The following is a 23877-nucleotide window of genomic DNA, read 5'->3' as shown; positions in this document are numbered from 1 at the left end:
TAATCCAATAGATTATAAATTGATGCATTTTGGTCTCAAAGAATATAAATCATATTATAAACATTTTTTATACATCAATTGTATATTTACTGATTATCAACATTGTTTACTTGGTTTATTATCTCATTAACAAACGGTTGTAGACTCTACTAATAGAGCTATACAAAAGAAAAGGAGAGGGAAAGATGGTAACCTTCCGTTCCTTACATGACAAGTTTTCCCTAGAATGAAAAAAGAGAGCGTGAAAAGAAAAAGACGAGAGAGATTACCGCCGGTCTACTCTTTCGCAAATGGATTCTTGTGTTCTGCCCAGAATCATTTGTGAAAGAGCAAAGTGACTGATGAAGAAAAATCGAATATATGCTCAAGGGCTCGAACGGACCTTTTCCTTGAGGATAGAGAGGTCATAAGCAAACTAACTGTACACAAAAACTGTTCTTCAGAAATTACCCTAAATGTCAAATGCAAAGAAAAACTGTTCTATTCAACAAATAACATCAGCAGTTTTCTTACAGGAGAAGCACAACTCCTGTTACTAGCTTTATTCCTCTCAAAGACTTGCAGTCCAAACCATTGGCGTCAAAGATACAATTACCTCATGCCCCATACTTGGGAGTCTTCCAGAGTTTGAAGGCAATCTCATGCAAGAACCGGTCAGCAAGTATAGAGAGGTTACCGCCATGCTGCATACAGAAAAAAATAATAATAATAAATAAATAAATCATTATGCGAACACCCTTTATGAAGACCTTTGTCTCTAGCTGTGAGTGGAAAGTATAAAATCATGGTGTTGCAGTCAGGTGGGTCAACCTGCAACTTGGCCATGTTGACACTCTTTTGGAGAAGGGCTTCTGGGATTAGGATAATTGATCCGACTCATGTTTGCATGCAGAGAAATGAGATAAAAAGACCAATAGGGACATCTTAGCGAGTTCTTAATAAATTCTGATATGGTTTTCTCAAAGTATATATTATATGACAAATTAAAGTGAATGAATCATAGAAGTCTTCTCATTTTATTGGTTGGCAGCTGATCTAACCAAATAACCAACATTGTAGAGAGAGGTCCGATTGCTGATAATAATGGGGAAAAAGAAAACCTATAAACATGGGTCTCTGCTGTTGGTAGAGATCAAAAGAAACATACAAAAAAATCGCATGCTTTTTGTTTAGTAAGAAAGATAGCAATACCCGGTGTTTGTTTGAAGCATCATCTCACTTATTCTTATTCTTGTGAACAATTAAAGGAAGAGAGATCTCACATGTTTTGGGAACAACCACAATGTACTCTCTTGCTAGAGAGGGTGATACAATAACAATGCAATTTTTTGCTCTCTAGAACTCCTATATCCAATTTTATTGACTACTGATATTCCTACTTAGGGCTGTAAACTGATCCGGAAAACATCCAGATCCGATCCAAATTCAGATCCGAAATTTCAGATAATATCCAAAATCTGATTCCAATGGAACTGAATTGGATATCTGACATGATATCCTACTCACTTTCGGATTATAACTGGAACTAAGAGATCCAAATCCGGTGAATATGTGAGTCCCTAATCTGTTCAAATTTTATAATTGTATACAATGATTTTTATGTTAAATATTTTTTAAAAATGAATGGACAAACAAGAAATGTGTGACAATATTGTAATACTTGAAATAAAATTCTTAAGTGCAGTTATTTATTTTAAGATTTTATAAATATAAATATTTAACGTAGTTGTATATAGCTCTTTTTTTACTGTTTTATTTTTCTCTTATTTAAGGTTTCCGGATTCAGATAGTATCTGGAATATCTGAATCTGGATATTACCCGATGAAATCGGATTCAAGTATCTGGTTTTTCAATACCTGTATTTATTTTCAGATTACGGGTATATCTAATCGGATTGGATCTAGATCTTGCTATATCCAATTTGGATCCAGTCCTTTTACAGCCCAATTCTTACTATCTTTATTGAGACAATATTCTTTCAAAGATTTTTAAAACTTATCAGTTGGACTCGTTAAAGATATGTTTGCTACCATTGAATTGTTTTATCTTTTTCATAATATGTCAGACTCTCTTGTTCATCAATAAACCATAAACAGCATAAATTTACCACCAAAAAATGATACCAAAAGTGAAAATAAGAGAAAATTCAATTTAGGGTTTCAATGGTGCATACCTCTTCAAAGTCTTCAAAGGAAAAAGTTTCAACCATATCCTTGCGTGTTACTGCTTCTTGCCACTGAGCAATTAGCATAGGGTGATGATGCCTGTTGCCCATAAATATATCAGAGCTTTCTTTGAGGTCTGTGATAGCTAGAAGGGGAAATAGCACAACCAGAAATTCATAGGTGAATTACTTTCAACATACCTAATATTATTTAGTAAATGTCCTCCTTTCATGGAATAACTTTGACAAGGAAAAAGCTGAGAGAGAGCGAAATTTGTATGCTTTTGAGGGAGAGTACACAAAGAACATTGATTTTCAGTCTCGGAAACGGATCCAAAGCTCATCACCAGTGATAGGTGTAAACGAGAAGCAACCTCTGACCCAGGTTCAGCAATTTGCATTATCCCACCAACCAATGCATTCAACCAGTCAAGTTGATCCTTTGCATTTTCACTGGTTCTTACATGCACAAGGACTAAATCATATTCACCTTTTTCTAATACTTTGCCACCAGAAAATCCTAAAACTTGCATTAATTCAGTAGCTGCAGAGAAAGCATTTGGTAAATCCATCAACTGATCAAAACTCAAGACACCAAACCCAAGTTTTCTTCCAAAGAGTTCGACCTCAGGGCAAGTTGTAAGAATAGCAGCCTTCATTCCCATGAACCTGAAAATTGTTTTTGGAAACTAGGCTTCATACAAATTAGACAGATAATGTTCATATGCGTAAAAATTCACATGGCACTGGACAAAGTCTATACCTTTCTGATATGGTTGGCAATTTTACATCTGCTTGGGACTGTATATGGGCATCTAAATCAACAAGCTCTTCCTTCTGAAAGATCATACGGGATTGGTTATATATCATGAAGCAATAATTTAATGAAGGATAAAAGAAGTTGATGAACTTACACTTGGAAAATAAGTATCATGTACATCCAGTAACTGCGCTAGTTCTCTCAGCACTCTTTCTTCCTCTTTTCCTGCAATTCAAATCCACGTAAATTAAAAGTAATATATCCACTTAAAAAATTCACCCTATTGCAGTAATATAATGAAAATGAACTGAGAAAGGGATAGTATGTATGATACATTATCATGCTCAAGCAATGAAATCAAGACCACGAAATATTATAAACACCATTCCCTCATTCCAAACAATACAATAGATATAATCAAATTTCAAATTTAAGAATTTTCTAGCACACTTAACATAAGCACAGATTCACATCACAGTTCTAAGTAAAACCAGATAGCACTTTTGAAAAGTAAAGTACTAGAAAATCTTACAAAACTCTCATAAATTTTTGAAAGCTAAAAAATAAAGAAAGTTAAAGTTGCCAATGACCAAAGTTTGAGATCCAAAAAAAAAGTTTGAAAGCATATTTTTTCAGAAAAAAAAGAAGAAGAAGCTATAAACAACTTCTTCCAGGTTTCTCAAATGGTTAATTTAATGTCCAAATACCTAAGGTTCTTGGTGAAACTCTAATCAAAATAAATGGTTCTCTCAACTAGCATCCTTTTCAAGATGATCAAATAACAAATTTGAAAGCTAAAAATAATCATCATAATTTCCTGGAAGACAAAACCACCATCAAAATTTCCTAGCATAAACTGAGGTAAAGGAAGCTTGCAAGATACCTGAACCAGGAGTATCTCTAAGAGACAAGAAGCTGCATGAGGCACGGGATGCAAGGATATGAAGATGGAAATGAGAAACAGATATGAGAGGCACAAATCCATCAGCATATAAGACTATAGCTCGGCTTGCCTTATCAGCCATCTTTTTCCCCCAATCTGCAAAATTTGGAAGGAAATAACAAATGAAAGTGGAAATAGCTAAAACCATTGATAACTGCAACAGAAAAATAGTTACTGATAGGAAAAAAAAAAGTTACAGAATATGACACATTGCTTAGGTTACTTTTTATGCTATTTCTGTTTTAGCTTTGTTTTGACAAAGGGTGACAGCAATGTGGGCTCAGTTGGCAAAAGGCTAAGGTGTAATGTTTCAATCTTGATACTTTTGAGCTGCTCTTATCTGTTAGAGTAAATGGTGCCTTTGCTTGAATCTGATGATCAAGCAGATCAGTCACCAGAGCAATAGTAAGTAGTATCCATGTGAAACACCTACAAATATCTATCATTACAGGTCCTCGTTACTCAACTCCTAAATAGAACAGATATGCAATGTCAGTACGGAAAACGACGACATGGCATAAACCTTGAATTTCCCAACCAAGATGCATACAACCAATCAAGACCCTGAAACAAGTAAGCCCTACCACCACTTGCAACAGCTTAATGTACAAAGAATATATCTCCTCTAAGAGCTTTAGAAGAATGTGTCACAAACATCCACTGAAAACTTTGAAAATGGCGCCTTCTTCTATATTTCGTACTAAAGCCTATGATATGATACTGGTTGGCCCAAGCTCAACATAAGAGATTTTGCATCTATAGCCTAAGGTCAACAACTGCTCTGCTCTGCTCAATTCCCCTTGGAACAATAGCATAAACCAAAATAACCTCCTTTAAAGAAGAAGACTGCTTTACGTAGTTAGCAGCTTTCTTTTTTCTTTTTAAAGTTTCTCTTTATACTCAAACCTAATGAGACACTCAAAAAGCCCAGTAACCTCTTATCCCCACAAATGAACAGTGGAATCCTATTAGCTCATATGCCAAAACACCGAAAGATCAGCATCGAAATACAATGCCAGACCAGTACCTTACCAGTAATTAGAAACAAACAGAACAAGCACAGCCGCACAAGCTTTGCCACCAGGAGAAACACACGGAGACTAGAGGAGCACTAGAGATTCAAACACAGGACAAAATTCGGGGGAGATCCCAGAGTGAATTGGCGTTAAATAATAAATGAGGGACAGATTTACTTACTATATTCTGAAGCGGACGGCCAAGCGGCGAGCTTTTCACCCGTCAATTTGACGCTAACGCACAATGTTTATTCTTTACAGCTTGTAAATCTATCTTCCTCTTTCACAGACTGATATAAAGCGAGATTCTTCGTTCCTTGACGAAATGGTAACTTGCAAATTGATGCTTTTGCCTTCATCAGACAATAGATTCCTCCTGCGGTCGGACGATCGCCTATCGTTCTGTTGAGAACATCGAGAAGCTGCCCCTCCAGATTTCCGATCGCCGAGCTGCGTCTAATGTGAGACGAATCAGGGTCGTCGTTCATGTGGGTCCGTAGATAATTAAAGTATGCGGAGGCAGGCGATAGCATAGCCTTTGTGAACAACAGTTGGGGTCACGTTGAGGTGCACCTCTTTTGCTATGTTAATTGCCTAGGGGTCGACTCAATAGTATGAATTTTTTGGAAAGGAGAATTAGAAATATGTGGCAATTTAAATTTATCATAAATCTATAATAATATCAATAAATTTTTACTATAATTTTTTTCGGAGTAATTTGTGTATAAATATAATTTATTTATTGTATTAATCTAAAAAATCTAGGAAATTGAAAAATTGAACCTAACATGTCATAAGCTATATAAGTGATAAAGTTGAAATTAGCAAGCAAGCATAGAAACATATGGCTATGAACAATCAATAAGATACACTATTGAATTCCACAGACATCGTTAAGAAACTTAAGAACACAAGAGCTTCAAGCTAATGAAAGATCAGGCTTAAGTACAAAGTCATTTAGAAACTTTTAAGCAATACATGCCTGTTTTCTCTAGTATTAGGAATACTCGACCTTTCTGGCTTTTTTTTTCAAGAAAAAATAACATTTTGATATCTTATAGACAAAAAAGGCAAATTCGAACTTCCACATTACAAAATTAGCTACCAATAAAACACTAGTAAAAAACAACTTTGTCTATAGAAGATTATAACAAATATTTTAAATATGATACATAAAGTGAACCACTCAATCAGAAGATTAATGAAGCAAAAAACAAAAACACAATAATTTTGCAAACAATGACAAAGCACATAACGAAAAATCCTAATTACAGTACCCGATTACTTCAACCATAGATTCCAACACCTTAGGCATTCATTAGCCCCTAAACACTAAACTCACCCTAAACCTTAAGAGAATGGGAGAGCGAGAGGGAGAGGGAGAAGGGAGAAGCCAGACGAAGAACTCTTAATCCCTAAACTCATCTTCCATTAGCCCCTAAACCCTAAACCCATACTCCATTAGCCCCTAAACACTAAACCATAAACCCTAACCCTAATTCCATAACCTAAACCATAAACTTTTTACCCTAACCCTCCTAAAAGCCCCAAACCCTAAACCCTAAACCCTTAACCCTAACCCTAATTCCATAACTTAAACCATAAACTTTTTAACTAAACCCCCTAACAGCCCCAAACCCTAAACCCTATAACCCTATAACCTCACTCTAAACCCCTAAACCCTAACTTCTATTAACCCTACCTTGACCACGCTTTTAAAAAAAAAAAATACTCTCTCTAAATACTCTAAACCCTACCTTAACCATACTCTAAATACCCTAAACCCAAAACCCTAACCATACTCGCTTCTCCCTTCTCCCTTCTCCCTTCTCCCTTCTCCCTCTCGCTGTGAACGTCCTCTCGGCCTCCCTCTCTTCCTCGCACTCGCTCGCCCTCTCGGCCTCCCTTTCCCTTCTCCCTCTCGCTGCGAACGTACTCTCGGCCTCCCTCTCTCTCCCTCTCGCTCGCTTCTCCCTCTCAGCCTCCCTCTCGGCCTCGCACTCCCTTCTCCCTGTCTTTACTCTCTTTTCCCCCAAAATACCTCCCGATTTCGTTCGATTTCCCCCATTTCGACTTCGATTTTCGACATTTCGGCGTCGATTTCTTATACTCTACTTCGTTTCGGCTTCGATTTCCCCATTTGGCTTCGATTTCACCGTTCGGCTTCGGTTTTTCCCAAATTTCAGAAGGTAAGCCTAAACCCTAATTTTTCCGATTAATTTAGCGATGTATTTGATTTAATTTTAATTTCTGTGCGTAATTTGGGGATTTAGGGATAGGGTTTATGGTATTTATAGTTCAACTTCTTCTTTATAGGGTTTAATTTCGGGATTAAGGTTAGGGTTTAGTGCTTGGTATTTAAAGGTTCAGTTTTTTTTCAAAAAAATTAGGCTTCTCGGTTTAGGGTTTGGGGCTTTTAGGGGTTTTAAGGTCTAGGGTTTAGAGTTTGTGGTGTTTAGTCCAATTCAAACAAGGCTGTCGCTTACACCGGCGTCCATTAGCCAACAAAACCCGACCCCCGTCATTGACGAGGTACAGTTCGTAATGACTGCGAAGTCATATGGGGCTCTACCAGGGGTGTTTGGTGAATTTGGACTTGATGTGTGTGTCTTTTTGTATTGCTTAGTGCATCTGTAATAGAAATAGTTTTGATTAATTTTAATATGTTTTAGAATGTTGTTGAAATTTTTTGAAGTGTTATGGAATGAATTTTGCCATGTGGTGAGGAGATCCGGGTGTCATAAATATCCACTACATGGTATTTTCTTATTTTTGGTTTTTGTTTCCGTGATGGGTAATAGTTGTTTGATAAAGTTTTTTCCATGAGGACCATCTCGGGTAATGGTGTCGGAGTTTGTCGTTGAAGTTACCGGTACTGTTTACAGAATTACATGTACTGTTTACAAAATTACATGTACTAAGTATCGGCTGTGTCTTTTTATTTTTAACATTATTAATCTTCTGATTCGGTGTTTACTTTATGTTCCATATTTTAAATATTTGTTACGATCTTCTGCAGACAAAGCTGCTTTTTGTCCATGTTTTATTGCTAGCTCATTTTGTAACGTGGAAGTTCGATTTTCCCTTTTTTGTCTGTAAGACATCAGACAGTTTTCTTTTCTTGAAGAAAGCCGGAAAGATCAATTTATGATACTAGAGAAAACAGGCATATTCTGCTAAGCAGTTTCTAAACGTCTTTGTTACTTAAGCCCAATCTATAATATTGAAGTTGTTGTTTCTTCAGTTTCTTAATGATGTTTAGGGTTTAGGGCCATTGGACATTTTTTGGGAGATTATTGAAATTTGCTCATTATTATCTTGTATTTGGTCTCACATTCCGAGATCAGCCAATTCGGCAGCCGATGCGCTTGCTAAAAACGGAGCTACCCTACAATCCCTGGTTGTCAGGGAAATGCTCTCCTCTTTGTAATTTCTCTATTTTCTTGTTTATATTTATACCCATCTTTTTCAAAAAAAATAAAAGTTTCTTAATGATGTTTTTTTCAATTCATTAGTGATGGTTCACCCTTCTCTTTCTCTTTTTTTTTTCTTTTTTAAGATTGTATAATATTTGTATCTCATTGTCGGGTACCTGATACTGATTGCCAAGGAGCTTTGGTAATGGCTTGAAAAATTGTTTCTAAAGTCTCCCCACAATTTATCCAAATACTTCAGCTTAAATATTAGTATTCTGTTTCCGTTCAGCACTCTTGGCTTTTTTCTATCTTACCTATGTGATTTATTACCATACAATTTCCTCAATAATGTGAAACTTGAAGCCATTTTCTACAAATTTGGTTGAACTGAATATTATTTTCTAGTTCAAGCAATTCTTACTTTAGCGTCATGTCGATTGGTCCACAATGAGGCACAGAAATATATAGACAATAACTACCAGCTTGTAATCTAAATTGTAAAATAGAGCATTTAAGAAATTTACTTAGTTAAATAATCAAAGAAGTGTAACTAAAGTTCTTGTATGATTGCTATATCTAAACTTGATTCAATACTGTTACCATGGGTTGGCTAGAGAAGTCCATGAAACTATTTGTTGCAGTTTATGGTATTAATGGCTGCATACCTCTTGTTCTTATTTGTGTTCTTTTTTTATTTTTTTACTTTCGATGTGGCTATGCATGGAGCATCGAGTGAATAGCAGAAAGCTACTCGCTTGCTTTTCTCATAAAGCTCCAAACATTAAAGCTCGTCCTTTCCTAGAAGAAGTACAGAGTTGTCGTTTCTGTTCTTTTTCCCGCATGAGATGGTATACATTTGCTATATTTTGTGTGACTTCTGATTCATTAAAAAGGAACCAGATCCTAGAGTATGGCTCAATAGACACCATGTTTACTTCAGACTCTGTGGAACTGCTGACACAACCTTAGCTTGACAGTTACTGTTATAGGTAAAATAACCTAATTTTACCATTTTTGGGAATTAACTAGATGGCATAGATTTTAAAATAACAAAAATAATATGTGCTACTGCTATCAGGTACATAAATCTTTATTCATATTAAATTTTATAAACGATTTTATTAATTTATAAATTTAATTTGTAGTAATTTTATATTATTTATAAATGAAAGATAACTATAAATAAATAAAACATAATTATTGTATATGATATGTAATACGAAAGTAATATATATATGAATAAATCATAATTTCAAAAAATAAAATTTTAACTAAATAAAAATGAATTATATTTAATTACTTATTGATTGTTCATAGTGATATGTTTCTATGCTTGCTTTCTAATTTCAACTTTATCACTTGTTGGGCTTATGACATGTTAGGTTCAGTTTTTCAATTTCCTAGATTTTTTAGATTAATACGATAAATAAAAAATTGAAGATGATATTATCATATTAAAATATATTAATATTATATTATTTATTTTAAATTTATAGTTTGTCCTATATCAAAATAAATTATATTATACACAGATTACTCCAGAAAATATTTATAGTAAAAATTCATTGATATTATTATTATAGATTTATGATAAATTTAAATTGCCACATATTTCTAATTCTCCTTTCCAAACAATTCATACGATTAAGTTTTCTCTTAAAAGTAAACAATCTTAAAAGTAAACAGACTCTTAGGCAATTAACATAGCAAAACAGGTGCACCTCAAATATTTTTTTATTCTTAAGCATTCATCCTAAAATATTGGCATCGAGATGAAGTAAATGATTTATGCTTTAGAATCTGATGTAGCTCTTTATGTTATGGACTTTGTAGATGGTAAGGTTGGCATTTTACGCATATTATCGTAATATTGGATAGTACTACTTGCTCAAATTCTTTCATAACATAACATGCACAATTTATACTGTGAAACTGAAACTCCAGTCTTTCTTTTTTTTGAACCAGTCTTTCACTAGGTGCAGTTTGACAGGTTTCTTTTAAATAAATAAAAAATAAAAAATTGGGTGGGTTGATTACCTTAGTAAAATGCTTAATCTGGAGCGTGCCATCCAGGTACCAGTTAGTCTTGGTTCAGTCCATTTAATGTATAGATTAAGTTCAATTCTTGATGTGTATTCTTCTTTTGATGTCTTCCAATTGAGTTACTGTTATGTTTTTCAAGTTTTTTTTTATTTGTCTAGTTTCGTGGGAAGATAGAATTCTTGGTTTTTCTCTGTTACTTGTTCTTTTTTGTGCATGCTTTTTTTGCATTCTCCTTCAGCTATTCTTGCAGTTTAACTTCTGTTTTTCATCATGGTAAAAGCCAAAGTGTCTTCAGTTTTGTATGATGCATTTATTTTTGTCATCTTTCAGATATTTGTTTAATACTTATTACTGGTGACAGAACCCATTTAAGATGGTGCAATACAACTTCAAGAAGATCACTGTGGTTCCTTCTGGCAAGGACTTTGTTGATATTATCCTCTCTCGCACCCAACGTCAGACCCCAACTGTTGTTCACAAAGGCTATGCTATCTCCCGCCTCCGCCAATTCTACATGAGAAAGGTGAAATTCACTCAACAGAATTTCCATGAAAAGCTTTCCTTAATTATTGAAGAATTCCCTCGACTGGATAATATCCACCCATTTTATGGTGACCTCCTCCACGTTCTCTACAACAAGGACCACTATAAACTTGCCCTTGGTCAGATCAACACTGCCAGAAACATCATTGTAAAAATAGCCAAGGACTATGTTAGGCTCTTAAAATATGGGGATTCACTTTACAGATGCAAGTGCCTAAAAGTTGCTGCTCTTGGCCGTATGTGCACAGTAGTAAAGCGCATTGGCCCCAGTTTGGCATACCTTGAGCAGATTAGACAACACATGGCTAGGCTGCCCTCTATTGACCCAAACACAAGAACTATCCTGATCTGTGGCTATCCAAATGTGGGTAAGAGCTCTTTCATCAATAAGATCACAAGAGCTGATGTGGACGTCCAACCATATGCTTTCACCACAAAATCACTTTTTGTGGGTCATACTGATTACAACTATTTAAGGTACCAAGTTATTGACACACCTGGAATCTTGGATCGACCATTCGAGGACAGAAACATTATAGAAATGTGCAGCATTACAGCTTTGGCTCATCTCAGAGCAGCAATTTTGTTTTTTTTGGATGTCTCAGGTTCTTGTGGCTACAGTATTACTCAACAGGCCGCTCTTTTTCACAGCATCAAATCACTTTTCATGAATAAACCACTCATTATAGTTTGTAGCAAGATTGATTTGCAGCCATTGGATGGTCTCTCTGAGGAAGACATGAAATTAGTTTCAGATATGAAGGCAGAAGCTGCAAAGACTGTGATAGGTCAAGGGGGTGGGCCTGATGATGCTGGGGTTCTTTTGTCCATGAGCACCTTGACTGAAGAAGGTGTAATTGCTGTGAAAAATGCTGCCTGTGAGAGGTTGTTGAACCAAAGGGTTGACATAAAGATGAAATCCAAGAAGATCAACGACTGTCTAAATCGGTTTCATGTTGCAATTCCAAAGCCCCGGGATGGGAAGGAACGGCCTCCATGTATTCCTCAGGCTGTCCTGGATGCCAGAGAACAGAAGATTGAGAAGGAGAAGAGGAAGTTGGAAAAGGATTTGGAGGAGGAAAATGGTGGAGCTGGAGTGTACTCTGCCAGTCTCAGGAAACACTACATCATGGCAAATGAGGAATGGAAGGAGGATGTTATGCCAGAAATTTTGGATGGGCACAACGTTTATGATTTTGTTGATCCAGATATACTTCAGAGACTTGAGGAGCTGGAGCAGGATGAAGGGCTTCGACAGGAAGAGGATGCAGAGGAAGATTTTGTGATGGATGGTACAGAACTCGGTCCAGAGGAGCTGGAAGCGTTGGCTGAGATTAGAAAGAAGAAGAGTCTGCTCATTCAAGAACATAGAATCAAGAAAAGCACTGCTGAAAGCCGGCCAACTATACCAAGGAAATTTGATAAAGACCGGAAGTACACATCTAAAAGAATGGGTAGGCAACTATCTTCGTTGGGGTTGGACCCCTCTGCTGCAGTTGGTCGGGCCCGGTCTGTCTCCAGGGGTAGAAAGAGAGAGAGATCTCCTGTTAGGAGGGATGACGTTGAGTCGATGGATATTGATAATGACCAATCTAATAAGAAGATGAGGATGCGGTCAAGATCAATTTCTATGCCACGTTCAAGGTCACGATCTCGGCCTCCAGGTGAAGTTGTCCCTGGGGAGGGATATAAGGACTCTGCGCAAAAAATAAAGGCTTTTAAACTTGGTAAGCAATCATTTAATAAGAGAAATAAGGATGCTAGGAAGGGAGAAGCTGATAGAGTCATTCCTACTCTGAAGCCAAAGCATTTGTTCTCTGGAAAGCGGTCAAACGGAAAAACCACCCGGCGTTGATTTCTTTAGAAATATCATCGGTTGTGTCCGACTGTTGTGTTCCGTCCAGTCGTGCATTTACAGTTTTGCTGGAACCATATGGAGTGAGTTGTTTTATTGGTGTTTACTTGGCGAATGTTTTCATGTTGTTTCATCAGCTTCTGTGCAGGCTGATTGTTGCTAGGTAGGAGTGAGTAGCTGAATCCATTTGATTTTTTGTATTTTCATTCTCCTATTTCTGCTTACAGTTATCAAACAGTAGGTAACAGATTTGACTGATTTTTTTTCACTTCCCATTATCGAATTGATGCAACTGTCCCCCCCAACAAAGTATTTTTAGTGTTCGGGGAATGCTACTGCAATTTAGAATCACTGAGTGATTTGGGGTATTTTGTTTATTACTGGTAGTAAAGTAATTATGATATGATTATTTAGGGAGAGCAGAAATTTTGAATAACACAATCTTATAAAAGAGAACAATGTTGGTAAGCATTACAAGTGATTGCATCCAACGATTCCAAATACCCTTAAACTGACTAGTTAGCATAATTTGTTTTTTTTTTAAAATACCCAATTACTTTAATCGCTCGTCAATTCTTCTTTAGTTGGTTGATAGTTTTTATTATTTACCTCAAACCTTGAAAATGATATAGTTGGTTGATAGTTTTTATTATTTACCTCAAACCTTGAAAATGATATATCGTTCAACCTTTTTGGGTTCTTTAATATCTAATGTTGTTGTTTGATAATAGAATAAACACTATTAATGGAGGTGTTTTCTCTTTCTTTTAGGTCTATTAAGTTTATTATTATACATTAGTATATTCTATTACAAAATCTTGGACTCTTCTGTGATACCTTGTAATTCAATGGTATAATGTTATCACAATATTTTTTTTATTTATTTTTAAAATTTTAAATATAGGTTGGAGTTTGAGTTCAGGCTCAAACTCAATTAAAATTTTTGAACTCAAGCTAAATTCTAATTTTAGGTTTAACTCAACTCAAGTTTGAAGTATTTAGATCAAATCAAACTCAAATATACACAAATTTGAGTTTGGCTCGGCTTAATTCTACCCACAACAAGTGATTTAGAGAATGGACATTGATATTCACCAATTAAATAAGAAAATGAGAATGCGGTCAAAATCTGGTTGAGCTCAAGTCAAATCAGACCAAACTAGAAGGTTCAGTCTGAGTTGGTTCAATGCCACCCTAACAACCTAGCAAGAGGGAATCCCCTTTTTGGAGGGATGAGGTTGGGTCGATGGATAGCGATAGTGACCAATCAAATAAGAAGACGAGGATGTAGTCAAGATCAGTTTCTATGCCACGTTCAAGGTCTCGGCCTCCCGGTGAAGTTGTCCCTGCGGAGGGATTTAAGGCGGAGGGATTTAAGGACTGCGCGAAAACTTTCAGTTTTCTTTATAAGAACCGAAAGTTGTTAATTTGTAAAACAAAACAGACATAATATTTTAATTAATCGGAACACGTGTCTCCAACTGTCAAGTCGCTTGAACAAACCTGATCTCAAAATAGGTAAAGATTGAGAGCAGTACAGCGTTGTCGGATGATCACTGAGAATCGCCTTGGACAAGGAAAGCCCCTAATCGCCGTTTCCGCTACTTGGGGCTACACGCGGAGAGAAATCTCAGTCGGCATTCAAATTTAGCAAACTTCTACATGCATGGATTTTTTTTTTTTTTAAGCTCATTTTGTCGTCTACCCTGGTCCGCTTCGGAGGGATGAATTTTGTTCAGAGTAGTTGAAGCCTGGGAAATTTCTCGTGTTCTTGCGAGGTGAGAGTAGAAGATGTCGAATTTTAAGAGCTGGGAATCCGATCCGTTGTTTTCTGCTGCCGAAGTTGTACAAGATTCAGCCGACAGGTCACTGGTTTTAGTTTATTAATGATATCATTATTGCTAATTTTCAAAATTCCTGTGTGATTTAATTGATTTGGGGGTTCGAGACTTTCAATGCAGTTTTAGGTGACGGGTTTTTGTTCCATTTTTAATTTGCTTATTCGACTTGCTAAGAGGCTGTATTTTATTTTATTCTTTGTTATCGCTCTTTTCTTACTTTTATTTCTCAATTTCGCTTCAATCACAAGGCATGTTCGGCTTTTTCTATTTTGAAGAAACTTCCTTCTGCTAGTTGATTTTTGTTAGTGCCTTAGCATTTATGTGTTTGTTCTAAGTATTTCTGTTTTCTTTTTAAATTACATCTTGTGTTCATCAGGAAGAACTTAGTTTTGTGGTCTTTTTGATATTGTCGTGTCCTTTTGCCACTCATGCAATAAGTATGGTAGGTATTAGGAGATCTTATTTTCATCGGAAAAGAGGTAAAAGAGGGGAAGTGTTAGATATGAATACGTCAGCAGCTGCAATCGAGTCATCCCTCTTGCCACTCCCTAAATAAAGCTCGTCTCTTGTGACAGTCTTATCATGTCTAAGAAACTCGATTGGATCAAGTTTCTTAGTTTCAATTTTAATCCCAATCCTTATAAAGAGGTTAACTACTACGTCTAAAGTCTGTTTTAGCATGCATTATAAGAGGAGGGTCACTGGGTTTGGAAAATCTTATTAATGTCATATATGTTTTGAAATTCGATTATCAATATATTTGATTGTCTCCAGAATGCTTCAACTGTAGAGTTAGTATGTTTATTGGAATCACTATTCAAAGTAGAGAGAAGAAGAAGAGAATCAAATGGAGGGAAAAGAGGAGAGGAGAGTATGAGAAGAAAGATATTTCATTTCCCTCATAAATGAAATGAAATTCTATTATAATATGAGAACAATGTTGCTTTCAGCTTCTTCAGTACTTCTATGCTAAAGTTATTCTTCTCACACTAACACTGGAATTCATAAATATTCTTATATTGGTATAATAATTCACTCCATTTCAAAGCATGAATAAAGCAGTCTATACGTTTTTGATAAACCTTTTCTGTCTTCGGTCTTTCAGGATGGAATCAATATTTCGTATGCTTTTGCATGATCGAAGTCTTCTTCAGTATGATCCTTCAGACCCTAAGCTACTTGCCTCAATAGATCACCATGAACGTGATCTTGTAACTGCACTTGGAACAACTAAATGGCAGGTAGGCGCATCATAACTATCTCCATCTTTTATTATTTTTAGTCTGAAATTTCTTTTGTGATGCTTATTAACCGTATTTAGAATTTCTTGGTTTTCTTATTAGTTGGAGGATTTTGAGAGAGCTATCAATTTGTCTTCCTTATCAGCTAGGTCTCAATTCAGGGAAGAAGCAGTATTGAGGCACAAACAGTTCATCAGAGCAATCAGGGAACAAATTTCTGTAGTAGAAAAAAACCTGGGATACCCAGTCAGTGGGGATAAGGACAAGAATATGAATTGGGTTGGTCTAAATGAGCATGACAAAGATGGATTAGCCTTGTTTCTCTCTGGATCTAATTTCATGGACAAACAAGTTGAGTATGATTCTGATAATACTATTATGAGAAGGTTTCTTGATCCAACATCTCCCTCTGGTTTCAATGATAAGAGCAACGAAATTGTTGAGCTGAGAATGGAAGAAAGTGAACAACCGAAATTGAATGGAGTAACACAAAAGGATCATCACTTCGATTCTCTAACTGAGCGTAAGTTGAGAAGAGTGGGATCTCATTATTTGACAAGGCCAGGTCAATCTTCTGGCCTACTTGAAGAACCTCCTAGAGACGAAGAATTTGAACTTTCACAGTCTGGGCCCTCCAGCAGAGTAGATCTTTTGGTGTATTTGCGTAATTTGTGGTTGACATCAAGGAGTAAGATGATGACTAGAAGCTCTACTAAAAGGAGGAAAGATGGGGAGGTGACTGATGATCACATGCTTGAGATTGAGAGATTTCCGTTATCATCAGCTATTGACTTATCCCAAATTGAGCAGGTATTTCTTTCTGCTCTTATCATACTTGGACTTTGGTGGCATTCAAATTTTCTTATATGGAAACTGGGAGTAGAAGATCAAACTCAGTTTTTGTTGATTTTGGTTACTACTGAAATGTTTTCTTGTAGGTGATGAGAGTTCTGCCAAATGTTATAGTCTTAGAAAATGTCTAACACCTGATTTCCTGAACTGTGTTAATTATGAGGAGCTATTCAAAAAAGAAAATTCATATGAGTTGTATATCGTTGTTTTTGGGCGAAGAAATCTTTTAGAACTGTCCTGCCATAGTGGCCTAGTTCTACATATTGTCCTGAAAAGAAAACTCCTTATTTTGGTTCCAGAACTCAGTCTCATTGGATTTTGATTTCTTTTTTTTTTTTGCTTTGCAACTAAGATAAACACTTAGTGCAACAGGTTGTAACCTGTAATATGGGGAAAATCTTTTACTCCTATGGAAATTAATAACTCAAAATTGATAAAACGAGAATGAAGATCTTTCAAAGGGGTGTGGTAACAAATAGATATTCTCCCCAAGAATGTCACTGCATATGTATAAGATTTTTGGATTTTTTTTCTTTCTCTAGTCATATATATCTTGGTTAGATGCACATGGGAATTGCAAAGCATTGTGTCTATGGATCATATAATCTCATTTAGCATAACGTGATTCTTGCCTGGACATGTCAGAATCTTGTTCTGGTGATCCATTTGAATTTAGCCTTTTGGCAATGATAGTAGAATTAAACTTTTATGTTGGATAGACTAGCCTCTAGTGATTCCAACTGCATAGCTGTGATTAAGTCATCTGCAACATGGCTTTGCTTTGTCACTTGGAATGTCTTTCTCGGTGTTCAATATGAGACGAGTTGAGGTTGGGCAAATGGCTTAATTACCACTTGGGTTTTTAGGATAGGGTCTTGGTTTCAAGCCCCACTTCTTGTGCTTTTAATCCTCATTCAAAAGGAAAAAACGCAAACTAAAGATGAGGTGAAATGGTGTGAAAAGCTGCTATTCTGAAGTGGATTGCTTTGTTTTTCACATGTCATGAGTGGAAAAAGAGCAGTGTAAATTAGCAAGGACAAAAATGAAGAAAGTTGTAGAAAGTATAATTTCCTCCCAATTCAAGTATACTTTTTACTGATTCAATAAAAGGAACCAGATCCTAGAGTATGGCTCAGTAGACACTATGTCCTTGTTATACAAAAATGAAGTTCAGGGATGTATTATTTACTTCAGACTCTGTGGGACTGCTGACACTACCTTAGCTTGACAGTTACAGTTATCGGTAAAATAACCTAATTTTACCATTTTTTGAGAATTAACTAGATGGCATAAATTTTAAAATAACAAAAATAATATGTGCTACTGCTACCAGGTACATAAATCTTTATTCATATTAAATTTTATAAACGATTTTATTAATTTATAAATTTAATTTGTAGTAATTTTATATTATTTATTAAAAAAATGTCTTCTCTCCCATGCATCTAATGGTTCTAAATAAAAGATCGCTAATCTTTTAAACTGACACCAAAAGGCTTGCTCCCTCGTTCCTCCTCTCTCCTCTATAATTACGCCTCTTTTCCCCTAAACCCTAAATTCTAGGGGGCGTTCCATCTCTTTGAAATCTTCGTTACTTCTTCTTCTCCTTTCTCACCAGATCGTTCTCGCTTCGGTCATTTAGGTAACCTTTCTTCCTCGAACTGCCTTTGATTTTTCTAGTTCTGTCACTTTATGTGAATATGTTTTGCCGTTTTAGCTTAGAGTTCGCTGCATGTTGAGGAGATGATGATTGGATGATTTTGGTTTTGTGATGTATCTATTGAGTGAATGAGCTCAGTAAAAATGGATGAAGGAGTTTGTGTGGATTGTTGACTTGGTTCTTATCTTGTGCGCGGTTCATTTACGAAAAAGACGATTGCATGTTTTTGGTTTTGGATGGATGTCAGTTAGTGATTTTGCAAGTTTGTGTTGGATAAGTTCGGTTATCCTTTTATGTTTTTCTGTTTTATTGTTCTCAGATATTGGAATATTTTCGCCGAGGTAGAAGGTGTCGGAGTCTGTGGTTGAAGTAACCGGGTACTGTAATTAGGATTTTCGCTATGCGCTTTGTCATTGTTTGCAAAATTACATGTACTAAGTATTGGCGATGTCTTTTTGTTTTTTGCTTCAATCTTCTGATTGAGTGGTTTATTTTATGTATCATATTTTAAATATTTGTTATGTTCTTCTGCAGACAAAGCTGTTTTTATCAGTGTTTTATTGGTAGCTAATTCTGTAACGTGGAAGTTCGAATTTGCCTTTTTTGTCTGTAAGATATCAGGCTGTTCTCTTTTCTTGAAAAAAAGCCAGAAAGGTCGAGTATTCCTGATACTAGAGAAAACAAGCATGTGCTACTAAGTAAATCATATTTAGTAAAAACGTAATTATATTTTACTTTATTTTAAGTTATAATACTTAACTATATATCAAGTAAATGAAAGATAACTATAAATAAATAAAACATAATTATTGTATATGATATGTAATACGAAAGTAATATATATATATATATATATATAGCTCTTTACGTTATGGACTTTTTAGATGGTAAGGTTGGCATTTTACTCATATTATCGTAATATTGGATAGTACTACCTCCTCAAATCCTTTAATAACATAACCTGCACAATTTTTACTCTGAAACTGAAACTCCAGTCTTTCTTTTTTTTGAACCAGTCTTTCACTAGGTGCAGTTTGACAGGTTTGTCTTAAATAAATCGAAAATAAAACACTTAATCTGGAGCGTGCCATCCAGGTACCACTTAGTCTTGGTTCAGTCCATTTAATGTATGGATTAAGTTCAATTCTTGATGCGTATTCTTCTTTTGATGTCTTCCAATTGAGTTACTGTTATGTTTTTCAAGTTTTTTTTTATTTGTCTAGTTTCGTGGGAACATAGAATTCTTGGTTTTTCTCTGTTACTTGTTCTTCTTTGTGCATGCTTTTCTTCCATTCTCCTTCAGCTATTCTTGCAGTTTATTTTCTGTTTTTCATCATGGTGAAAGCCAAAGTGTCTTCAGTTTTGTATGATGCATGTATTTTTGTCATCTTACAGATATTTGTTTAGTACTTATTACTGGTAATAGAACCCATTTAAGATGGTGCAATACAACTTCAAGAAGATCACTGTGGTTCCTTCTGGCAAGGACTTTGTTGATATTATCCTCTCTCGTACCCAACGTCAGATCCCAACTGTTGTTCACAAAGGCTATGCTATCTTCCGCCTCCGCCAATTCTACATGAGAAAGGTGAAATTCACTCAACAGAATTTCCATGAAAAGCTTTCCTTAATTGTTGAAGACCGTGCACTTCACCAGGTCAGTGACCAGATTGGGTTAAACTGCCAACAAAGGTAGTTGAAATACTATACTGTACAGCTAGAGTTTAAGTCGAACTAGGGAGTTCAGTCCTTCCACAAGATTTATTTAACTGGTTGAATCTCACTCTAACTAGGAAAATGAGATTAATATATGAAAAAAATTGCTATAAATAAACTAGGAGGTTCGGGAGGAAGATCACCATCAACTATCGTCTTCTTCACCATCTCTTCTGCTCTCTCTTTGTGCGCAGTTTTTCATATTTTACCTCTTCTAGTTCCACCTAAGAATGTCTCCAACATGAGGCTCTAGGATGCTAACATTTTCAACAAATAAGGTTTCAGAATTTTTAGATTTGATTGAGCTCATATTTATTCATATACTTCTTGTATGCTGAAGCTTTTTTGAGTTTGAGATATTTATTAATAATTTATTTCCTTTTTCAAGGCAAACTATCAAAATTGGTGCCTTATGTGCTTTCCTTTGCTGGTTGTTCATTTTTCAACAGGGTAATCATGCTTGGATGAGTTTAACTTCCAGATACTTTGGAAGGTTAGCAAGCTCTGGGTGCTTGTTTGGCTGGTCTGGAACTCTACATAGAACATTTCCACGGTTTCAGTATTTTGTTCATAACAGTCGATTTCCTTTGCTCTTAACTTCTGGGGTTCTTTGTACAATGATACTCTTAGGTGAGAACTTACCTTTGAATATGGTTCATTTGCTATTTTGTAGTTATTTTTCTCTAGGCTGCTTGAATTAAGACTCTACATGCCCTAATGATTTTATGATATTGTGCATGGTGTCTGTTTGGTGATGCAATCTTCTATTGGTCCCTTAAGCTGGGGAGTAAAAAGTCTTCCCCTCCTTGGTGGCTTGCATATGTGTTTGATGTGATCTTAGATATTTCCATCCTCTTGGAGGGTGGAGTGGAGGGTTGTTCCTCGTTCAGCCAATAGTTTGGCTGACTCGTTAGCTAGAACTGGAGTTTCCTGTCAGCATATTGCTGTTGGGTCCTCCCTTCCCTTGTAAATTATGGGGCAATCCCCTCTTATACTTGTATCTCAAGGCATTTTTCTCTGTAATGGAATAAGGATACCACCTTTATCAAAAAAGAAATAGCATTCATTTCAATGTTTAGCAATAATATTTAATGTCGTGGTTGAAAAACGGAAAAACCGATGTGGCAAAATGATATTTTCTGTGTGTGACGTAACTTTTTGAGACTTATCAGCTCCTTGAGCAGTAGGGTATGATTGTTTTGCCTGGGCAGAGAAAGGAAAATACAGAGAAGGGTAGGGTAAGGTAAGGTAAGGTAAGGTCGTTACTGTATTCTTTTGATGCTTATATTGATAACAGAATAGGAGAAAGAAGATAGTCATTAGGTTCATCATTGCACCATGATGCACATAAACCCACTTTGAGTTAGTAGCGTGATTTACACGAGTAATATGCACCACTTTTCTGCATGTAAAGATCATAGTTTTGAAATTTCTAATAGTTCTCTTTGTCTGTATTAGTAGGTCCTAATTTTGACATTAAAACAACTTTTGGGTTTCTGAACAATGGTGCATTCTGAAGTTAAGTTTCCATAGTTGATCGCTGGTAAGTAGGTCTGGTACATATACCACATTGGTATGATAGTTCTTGTTGGCTGCAATTGATGTAGCAGTTTTGCATTAAAAAAAATCTAGTGAGCTAGAATAGTTTAAAATCTCTTGCTTTGTCTTAAAAAATTGAGTTGAAATGGTGGGTGGGTTTCTTAGTGTATTTGTGCTTTTTAGAGGCTAGGATCTGTTATAGAGTTTAAATATCAAGATAGTTACAACTACAGTTTGTGCTTGTGTATTGCAAAACGTGTAGCCTAATCTTCTCCATACAGGTGTTTTAGCTTTTCGTGTTGCCTGAAGTTGGACAAATTCGAATTCTTTTGTGTGTTGAAATCAACAGTTCTGTCTGGAGCTCGAGCTCAAGTATGTCTTCAGTGCTATTCAGGTCCTTCTGCAAGAGTTGGTGCCACCACTGATCGGGCTTCAGTCTTGTGGCTTCTCTGTAGTTATCTCCCTAGTCGGCATTTTAATCCCAAAGCATGTATGGCAGATGTGAAGGCATTCAAGTTGTCAAATCAGTATTGATATTATTTGCTACTTCCTTGATGTACTGTACATATTATTTTCTTTGAGGCACATAATTTAGCAAACTGTATAACTTATTCAGTTCAGAAAATATTTCATTCTAATGTTTAGTTTTGTGATTAACTTCCACAACCATTCTGCTATATGAGCTTTCTCGCCGTTGTCTACATGTCTCTGTTTCTTGTTCTTCTTGTCTCTATTTTCTCAGTGGTGGTCATGGTGATTGGCTTGGTATATGTAACATACTGGCATGTCCTATTTAAATGATCTTTTATAGCCCGAGATGGACCATTCATTGGATTTTTATTGAAGCTCTTCATCAGGAAAGGCTTAGATTAGTTGAAATGGTGTAATACTCGCGATTGTGGGGAAACAAAATGCAGCACTAAAAATTTAAAATATCTCAAAAAAAACTAGAAATATTTTCAAGAGACCTTTGGATAAATCTTATTAGTGCTTTGTTAAGAAATTACTTGGGTTTTTATTCAAGTATAAAATATTTTGGTGGGTATGAAACGGACCTCGTGTAAATTCTTTTATAAATTGTTCTTAGATTTAACAAACTATACTGTTTTTTCAGATTTTTAAGGTTTGTCCGACAGTTCTTTGGCGATTTTAATCTTGGTTTGAATTTTTTTTCATTGCTACGTGTTGGTTGCTTGAAATCTCAAATAATTATGTGCAGAATATGGAGAGTATGGAGGTGGATCAGACAATGGAAGTTCCTGATACGCCAGATAGGCATCACAGAAGAATAATGCTTCTTCTAATGGTGATCAGAGTAAGGTACACCAAGGGTGAATGCCAGTTGCAGGAACAGCAAAAGATGGTCTCCTAATCCTCTCTCTGGCCTCCAAATTGTCAATGAAACTAGACCTGGGAGTTCTAATGGACATAAGAAGCCTGAGAAGGAATTTTTGAAGAGATTGGCAATCGATGACATGAAAAGGGTTGTTCCCTTGGCATGAACCATAATCATGTGTCGGGATCAGGTCCTATTGGGGCACTTCAAACAGAGGCAACCAGCAGCTGATGGCACTTATATTCCAGTTAATGCCGCACCTTCTGTTAAAACCCCAACTTTTTCCTGAACGGAGAGGTATTTGCTCAAGATGGAGCTGGAGCTGGTGCTGGTGGAGATCTTCTGGATCCTACCAGAGGATTAAGGTGTAAAATAATATTTTTTATTATTGTATTAAATTAGTAATTTTTAATGTTAAAATATATTTATTTATTATATTCGTTTATGTTATTTTTTACATTTTTATTTTTATTTATAATTTATTATAGTCACAACTTGCCGTTGATAAGGAGAAAGATGGGATAGAGTAGGAAAGAGTGAAATCAAATTTCTTACGAGAATGCGTCCACCAGTGAGCAATACCAAAAGCAAGTGTCATATTTGATCGTACACATGTATAGTCGACTGGTAAAAGTTAAATATTTATGCTTAATTATTTATATTATTATTTTCAAAGAATTGAGTAATATACTAAAATTCCCTTAATTATATCGAAACGACATTCGTGGTAGTTAAAAGTAGTTAATATTTTGGAGACTGGCCTTTAAGATTACATTTTACATTCCTAAGCATTCCTAACTATTTGCAGTGCTACTGCATTTGTGGGGGTCCTCACAGAGCCAAATTCTTATTCATCTCATCCAAGGGCATAAATGATGGAATATGGTGTGTTTTTCAGTTTTTCCTTTTAATATACCTTATCAGAACCTAATCCTTCACACTTTTCCATAA

General features: G+C 35.7%; 3 protein-coding genes across 9 annotated transcripts; 2 read left to right on the top strand and 1 right to left on the bottom strand.

The window, feature by feature from the left end:
- Positions 1-107: 107 nt before the first annotated feature.
- On the bottom strand, positions 108-5344 carry LOC137960109 (uncharacterized). 2 transcript variants are annotated; one of them, XM_068807597.1, is made up of 8 exons: positions 5066-5344; positions 3809-3964; positions 3080-3150; positions 2929-3002; positions 2367-2834; positions 2175-2265; positions 596-683; positions 108-419 (listed from the first exon to the last, which is right to left on the bottom strand). In XM_068807597.1, the coding sequence occupies exons 2-7, from the start codon at positions 3948-3950 to the stop codon at positions 597-599; spliced, it is 933 nt and encodes a 310-aa protein (XP_068663698.1). In that variant the 5' UTR covers positions 3951-3964; positions 5066-5344; the 3' UTR covers positions 108-419; position 596. The 2 variants fall into 2 exon arrangements, with proteins under 2 accessions (XP_068663698.1, XP_068663696.1); XM_068807595.1 differs by lacking the exon at positions 108-419 and having other exon boundaries at positions 428-683.
- Positions 5345-6658: 1314 nt separating this feature from the next.
- On the top strand, positions 6659-13020 carry LOC137959291 (nucleolar GTP-binding protein 1-like). 2 transcript variants are annotated; one of them, XM_068806694.1, is made up of 2 exons: positions 6659-7073; positions 10705-13020. In XM_068806694.1, exon 2 carries the CDS (start codon positions 10717-10719, stop codon positions 12739-12741), a length of 2025 nt encoding a protein of 674 aa, XP_068662795.1. In that variant the 5' UTR covers positions 6659-7073; positions 10705-10716; the 3' UTR covers positions 12742-13020. The 2 variants fall into 2 exon arrangements, with proteins under 2 accessions (XP_068662795.1, XP_068662794.1); XM_068806693.1 differs by having other exon boundaries at positions 10674-13020.
- Positions 13021-14304: 1284 nt separating this feature from the next.
- Positions 14305-22330, top strand: LOC137960412 (uncharacterized). 5 transcript variants are annotated; one of them, XR_011114156.1, is made up of 5 exons: positions 14305-14606; positions 15688-15823; positions 15926-16633; positions 19731-19923; positions 20501-20580. XR_011114156.1 is itself a non-coding variant. In XM_068808036.1 (5 exons), exons 2-5 carry the CDS (start codon positions 15689-15691, stop codon positions 22122-22124), a joined length of 1164 nt encoding a protein of 387 aa, XP_068664137.1. In that variant the 5' UTR covers positions 14305-14519; position 15688; the 3' UTR covers positions 22125-22330. The 5 variants fall into 5 exon arrangements, 4 of the variants coding, with proteins under 4 accessions (XP_068664137.1, XP_068664136.1, XP_068664138.1 ...); XM_068808036.1 differs by lacking the exon at positions 19731-19923 and adding an exon at positions 21985-22330 and having other exon boundaries at positions 14305-14519; positions 20501-20681; XM_068808035.1 differs by lacking the exon at positions 19731-19923 and adding an exon at positions 21985-22330 and having other exon boundaries at positions 20501-20681.
- The last annotated feature ends 1547 nt before the right edge of the window (positions 22331-23877 follow it).

This window comes from Aristolochia californica, unplaced genomic scaffold (genome assembly GCF_029961685.1).
Source record: "Aristolochia californica isolate CCGP_79_NKW_82.1479 unplaced genomic scaffold, dmAriCali1.0.hap1 SCAF_3, whole genome shotgun sequence".
Taxonomy (NCBI): domain Eukaryota; kingdom Viridiplantae; phylum Streptophyta; class Magnoliopsida; order Piperales; family Aristolochiaceae; genus Aristolochia; species Aristolochia californica.
This window is presented reverse-complemented; position numbering and strand designations above follow the sequence as displayed.